Raw genomic sequence first — 6,663 nt, forward strand, 5'->3', positions numbered from 1 at the left:
CCAGTACGTGTGCCATCCAGGTATAGACTCATTAATTTGATCCCGACCGAAGGTCCTGGCCTGCGCCCATGCATTTCTATGGGTCCAAACGTTCATTATTTGCGTTCGAAAATTGGCATTCATCAGATAATTTGAAGTTGACCAGTCGGTACGCATGTGCTTGACTCCTATGGTGGCCCCATTAGTGGCAGCGTCTGTCTCGGCGGAGCTTAGGGGAGAGCAAATCTGTTCAGCACCTGTCATCTCCTGTTGAAAACATCTATTTTTCAGTCCACCCTAGGAATATTTTCAAGCAGTAACTAGCTCCCAATGTCCGACTAACATATTTGCCCGATTTTAACACATGCCCCTTTTTCCAAGAAAATTGGGTTGCAGTTTCGCCCAAAAGGTGAAACATCGATTGTGATAGCAAATTAGTAGACAGCTATACAAAGTAAAGATAGTAGCTTTATCGGCCGTATAAACTTGTAAACGTTCACTTAATAAATTAACAAGCACGGTGTCCTGCGTTCACAAGCAATCATGAAGACATCTCGCTCGAAGACTGCACACTCTCGCTGTCAAAATGCTGGAGTAAGCACAGCAGCATCAAGTGAACTGACCTTCGTGCTGCCTCTTGCCTCAACACGAACTATGTGGTAAGAACACAGCACACACGAATCTATCAGTATTCGGTGCTCTCTGTTGCTACTGCAGATCGCTTTCAAGATAGGGCCCGCACAGCCATGCCATATCGCAGCCGTCGCAGGAGTAGAGCGGCCCTCTCCCTCTGGTGCCCTGCACGTGATGGAAAACTGCCCGGTTCCTTTCTCCTTTCCTCCCTTGGAGGCGTGATATACTTTGAGATACTGAGAGGCACAGAAAGGTACTCTGACCGTGCAGCATACAGGCGACACACTGAACGTGAGAGGCACAGGAGGCAAATTGTTTTGTTCAACATGAACATGGTCTGACTCGCAATCTCTGGTACCCTTGCTTGACGATTATTGTGAAAATCTTGATCACTTGGATCGTCAAGCAACCAATCATCATCGCTGGAGCCATCATCACTGAAAAAAACTCTCAATGCTTCGCGACTGTGCGCGCAGCCTGCAATGTTACTGTCTTTTAAAACTGTGTTTGCAAATGCAACCTAGATAGGTTGTTTTAAGTACTATCCAAACCCTTTCCAAAAAACCCTTTCAGGAATATTTTGACAGTAGCAAATAATTTTAGGTTTCACCAACAATGAAGTTTAAAAGAAGTTTCATGAGTTAGTCATTCGCACCATGGGGCCCCATTGTCATGCGGCCCCTTGTTGACTTCAGCCAAGTGGTTCACCCTTTCAGGATGAAGCAAAGATACCCACAAGAAATATTTCGCCAGAATGTCAATTGGCAATTGATGGGCAATGCCTGGTGTAACACTGGAGGCAAGCTTCACCCCAAGGCACCAATGGCTTTGTGTGGAACACTGTCTTGTGTGGAACATGGACTTTATTTTTTTTTTTATGTGAAACAGGTGTATATTACACTTGCTCTACATTAATTACCTGTGCGATACTACTGTAGCTCTTTAATTGGGCTTTCTACTTTGATTCTGCTTTCGAAAGAAAGTCTCAAACAGAAATTCTTCCTTCTCTGTTCCTCTTGTAATCCAAGCCTATCATTCAGTGTTGGCTGAAAACATTTAGCCAGGAACTCTATACTAAAAACAAACTCTGCAAGAAAAAAAACATTTTCAGCTGCTTAGCCTGCAGGCAACACTTTTCCATAAAAGGCTAATGGCACAGCAAAGAAATTGCATCATGTTTTAATTTTACCTGTTAAATATGTATGCCAAATGCAGTGCAATTTTGGCCTTGAAGCACAACCCCTGATTACATGCAAAAATCTGATGTGGGAGCATTTATGGGGTATCATGAACTGTTGATGTGTGCATCTGTCGTCCTAAAACAAAAATACCACTTTCCTCTGTGTAACCTCTCTCTCTCTCTCGATGGCTGAGCTGAGGAAGCCTTTCACGCTGTTTGCCCTGGCAGGCTTTGAACACTTCACGTTATAGGATACGGTCAATTGTTATGCGGTTGACAAGCTGAGGCCCAACATTAAGATTGGTGTTGCCAGCTATCGAATAAAGCAGAAGAGAACAATGTCTGTGTCTGCTAACACACAGGTTACGAAAAGGTGAATTTATTTCCAATTTGAAATCGTAAAAACTAAAAGCGGTATGCATGCTGTGAAATAACTCGACAAGCGCTAAAGTTTTAGTAAAATCATGCTGTGTGTTGCACAAAAACACGATTTCGGGCACTGTTTCACTCTCCGCAATGGCACATGAGCATCCATGTCTTGACTAAGTATTCTTGCTTCTATTCCCAAGCTGTCAAGTTTTGCTGCTTGCATGAATGCATATGTTCTGTAGCATTCATGATTGTAATTGCACTTAGTGTTACACTGATGGAAGAACTAATGGGCAGACATAAAGCAACAAGCCATGGACGTACGTGGCACAATTTCTAAAATTAAGCACAATACAATCGTGAACGTCCACCAACTAGCCCCGTTGATTGCGTTCTGTGGCAGTTGTTTTTGGTAATACTTCTTGCATGCCACGTGTTTGCAGACAATCATGTTATTTAAAGGCAGGCTACTGAGTCTGGCTCATTACTTAAATACGCCAAGTTTGCTAGTTTCATTTGCTTCATGAGAAGTGGGTTGGAAAATACACACACACACACCTTTATGCTTCAGCCTTTACTGCTAGTACTTTTACAGCACATTTCACATCTCTGATTTTGGGGCTTGACACTTGGTGTGTTCATGCAACCGGAGTATGAAGTTATGTCAAGCTAATAGGAGGTTCAGAGAAGAGTTAAGCCAGATGCACAAGATGCCAAGTCTAATGACCCGCTGTGGTATCACTGGGAATCGCATCTGTGTTTGGATTCGGCTATGCTGAAAGGCTTGGCAGTAACAGGGAACAATTGGTTGCCTAGCGCTGGAGTTCCACAGCAGGAAGATGGAGCTGTTGAGGAACATTTCAGGCATGGCATTACAATGGGTGCTCCGTGCCTTCGTGGGAAGCAGGCATAGGCTTTTGCAGAAAGCGTATTGTGTAGTCCACAAGATTAGTCCCATGCCAATGCTGCAAAAGTGAATAGCAAACAGAGGCACGTAAACACACTGTGTTGCACCTGTCATCACCGGGAGATGCGTCGTGGTGGTGTCTTCATAATCTTCGTCTTACCAGCCTTCTCGTGCTTGGTAAAGTGTGCGCCAAGCGCGAGGAGCGACTCATACACCCTGCGGCAGCACGGGCATTTGTGTCCATTGCCGCTCTCATGCACTGCCAAGTGTGCCCTGATCTCTTCTTCATCGCGGAAGAGCCGTGTGCATGAACAACGAAAGCAGAAGCCTGTTCGCCGGTGCCGGCTCAGGTGGTGTGAGTAGGCATCGCCCTCGTTGAAGGTGCGTCCACAGAAGGTGCATCGGAACGGTGACCGACTGCCATGCATGCTGCCCCGATGCAATAGCAGAGCTGACGCTGAAGCAAATGACTCGAAGCACCTGCGCATATCAGACATTTGTAGTGCCAACCACATGCTTGATTTACAAGTACCTAGGCATCCCTGGGCTGCACTATAATGAGGATACGCAGACACCCATCCTGAAAAGCACAAAATTTTGTGCCCTCCAATTCCTCACCCCCTGCTACGCACCCTATGTTGCAAATGCATGCTGCAAGGTCGGATGTGTACCCTATTCGAGATATTTGAATAGAATACAAAATAGTGAAATAAAGTAAACTGCTGCTCTAAAGTAACAATTTCTATACCACAAGTTGCTTTTAGTGTCCCTTGTATTGTCCGTTCTTATTTGTACTTTTCTTTATATTGAAAGTATCATTATTTCTATCAAATAAGTTGCTCAACTGTATAATCCTGCTGTTAGCTTTCTTGCATCCACACACATGCCAAGCAACAACAACAGAATTTGCTGCAATAAATGCTCACGGGCTGAAAGTGAAAGGTTCTGCTGGTGACAGTACAGCTGATCGTCACACGAATGGAAGCATAGCACATCTCAGTAATAAGCACCAGCAACGGAAGAGTGAATCCTGTAGGTCTTGTGGTACAGCAGTGGTCGACTCTTCCTCCGGCTGTTTTCTCATCTCTAATTTATGCTTCCAGTCCTCTCATTCAACCTCATTAATTTTAGACTGCTTGATGTAGTAGGCAACATTCTTTAATAATCAATCAAGATTGCTGTCCAGATTGCCATATGCTAAAAGCAAGACATATCATTTTAGTTTAGACAAGTTTAAGCCTACATGTTAGCCTTAACCTTAAAACCATAAAGAATTGCCTCTGGCCCATGGAACTTGCTTTGTAAGTGCTAAGATATTTTGGTTGCGACACAAAGTTCGAGCCTATAGTATATTGCTCCAGACTTCAAATGCATGAAAAATAGCCTTCCACCTTGATAATTAGGGCAGTTTCTCATATACAGTTGTGATAGCAGTAATGAAGCTATATATATCTTTACCATTTCAGAAAGTTGAAGCCAACTAATAAACATTTAGCTGTCAGCAAACAGAAATATCAACCACTTGTTCAAACAAAATGGACATTTATAGCAAGTGCCAGAGTGTGGCATATAACTCCTTAGTACACGAGTACTGTCGCTTGTCTCTCATGGTTTCACCATGTATTGCACAATATAAATTAATTTGATAGATAATCTACCATATAGGCTTTAATTAAATATCTTGGTTCATGAATTTCTAAGGTACCTTGGCTAACAACCTGTAGTGAATATGTGACAAATGCATTTGTGTACAGGATAAAAGCACAGTTTCCTGTACAAGAGCCCAGCAAGAGTATTTGGCACTTATTTTTCTTGTACGTTCTTGTTCTGCATCTCAAAAAAGATTTAAATGTTTGAATAAGCTACGTATACATTACCAATGAGCATAACAAGTACATGCAACCTAGGAGTATTTAAGCTGTAGTGCTAAAAGTTCATAAAAGACTTTTCAATGTAGCAAGTTACTCGAAAAATGAATGTTAGACATACAGTAACTTGAATATAGTAGCCAAGTTTCCTACAAATAAGGAAACTCAATGCTTCATTCTCACTTTGTTTCTCCACACCAATCAATTCCATAATTTTTAAGGCAGTTCTATGCGTAGTGTTTGAAAAGACCCACGTAAAGCTTGCTATAAGGCTTATTTGAGATGCAATGGACTCGCGGAAATTTGTTAGCCACGATGTGATGGCATGGAGACCGCAGCAGCAGTCGCATGACCCACATTTCGAATTTCTCTCTCTCACCCAGTTTCTCCTGCTTTAATGAAGCCCATATCCCTTCGCCAAAACGGAGATACATGTTCTCAGAGACTACCACTTGGCTTCCTTGAAGTAAAGAAATATAGGTCGTGTTTACATGGGAATGCTATAATAGCGCGCCGGGCGCTTTTTATAAAAACACGATCGAGATTTCTTTTACAGTTGAACGATCAACTCAAAACGATCTCCCTCCCCCCCCCCCCCCCCCCCCCCGTCACGGCGCCGAGCAGTGAGAGGGAGGCGACACAGGGCGCACGTAGTACCTGGAACACTGAAATGGTCGCTCTCCCGTGTGCCGCCTCTGATGTACCACGAAGTCGTACTCGCTGCTGAACTCCTTGTGGCAGGAGACGCATGTGAAGCAGCCAGCGTCGTCTCGCCGGGCCATCGGGGGCGGGGAAACTTCTTTGTGCCACGGTTGCGGGCTGCTCGGCGTTGATGGGATCAAGTAAGTGTATGTCACCGGTAGGCCTGCGAACACCAATGCTAGCTGTCACGGTAAGCTACCGCTCGCTGCTCGCGATAAGAAGGCGCATTCACGTCGACCAACTCGTATTTTGGTTTGTTCACTTATCTCCTGAAGAAGCGACACTGCTTGTGGTACGAAGAGAAACAAACTCGTCTAACTTTGCACCTACCACATCGCGAAGTTAAACTAAGGCGTGTAGGTAGTTCAATCCGCATCGGTTAAGCCCACGGTGGTTAAGCCTAAATTGATATCGTACTGTGTAAGTTGGGCGAGTAACCTACGGGTAAATGCATGCAGCTAGCCAAAATTCCACGCACGTGTGGTTTTAACCTACATGTGCTTCTGGGGAAGTAGCCGTCGTTCAACGTGCACCTTTCAATGCACCTCAAGTGGGATGACGGAAGCCGTTAAAAAGGTCTGCTGCGAAGCGTAAGAATGCCCTTTTGTCTGTACACAGCGCGCAGTCGCGTCGATTGCTCCTTCGGAAGGGCAACACGAAGCTAAAAAGATATGCAGAAAAAAATAATAATAAAGCAGTCGTGCCATTCTTGTAAAGAAGGATAGCGACGACCAACATTGATCCCGCAGGGAACATACCTTTGTGACGCGTGGCTGGACTGTTAGTCATGATGCTGGCAGCTGGAAACGGCGTTCGCGGTTATGTTTGGCTACTATATTGCGAAGCGCGTCGTTCCACCCGGCTTACACTACGCTGCTGCAGGCCTCGCTGTCTTTGTTTAAACCGGCCGGGCCACAGTCGAAGCAAGCAAGCAAGCGCTGCCGGTGCTGCTACGAGGACGTCGGTGCCGTATGCGCCGGTGCCCCTGTATCAGCTATCAGCTGCATGCTCACGCGACCAACCGA

General features: G+C 44.8%; 1 protein-coding gene across 3 annotated transcripts; it reads right to left on the minus strand.

The window, feature by feature from the left end:
* Positions 1–2,720: 2,720 nt before the first annotated feature.
* Positions 2,721–6,663, minus strand: LOC142571707 (zinc finger protein 131-like). 3 transcript variants are annotated; one of them, XM_075680249.1, is made up of 3 exons: positions 6,397–6,663; positions 5,594–5,801; positions 2,721–3,548 (listed from the first exon to the last, which is right to left on the minus strand). In XM_075680249.1, exons 1-3 carry the CDS (start codon positions 6,425–6,427, stop codon positions 3,182–3,184), a joined length of 606 nt encoding a protein of 201 aa, XP_075536364.1. In that variant the 5' UTR covers positions 6,428–6,663; the 3' UTR covers positions 2,721–3,181. The 3 variants fall into 3 exon arrangements, with proteins under 3 accessions (XP_075536364.1, XP_075536365.1, XP_075536363.1); XM_075680250.1 differs by lacking the exon at positions 6,397–6,663 and adding an exon at positions 6,134–6,230; XM_075680248.1 differs by lacking the exon at positions 6,397–6,663 and adding an exon at positions 5,969–6,029.

Source organism: Dermacentor variabilis, chromosome 2, assembly GCF_050947875.1.
Source record: "Dermacentor variabilis isolate Ectoservices chromosome 2, ASM5094787v1, whole genome shotgun sequence".
NCBI lineage: Eukaryota > Metazoa > Arthropoda > Arachnida > Ixodida > Ixodidae > Dermacentor > Dermacentor variabilis.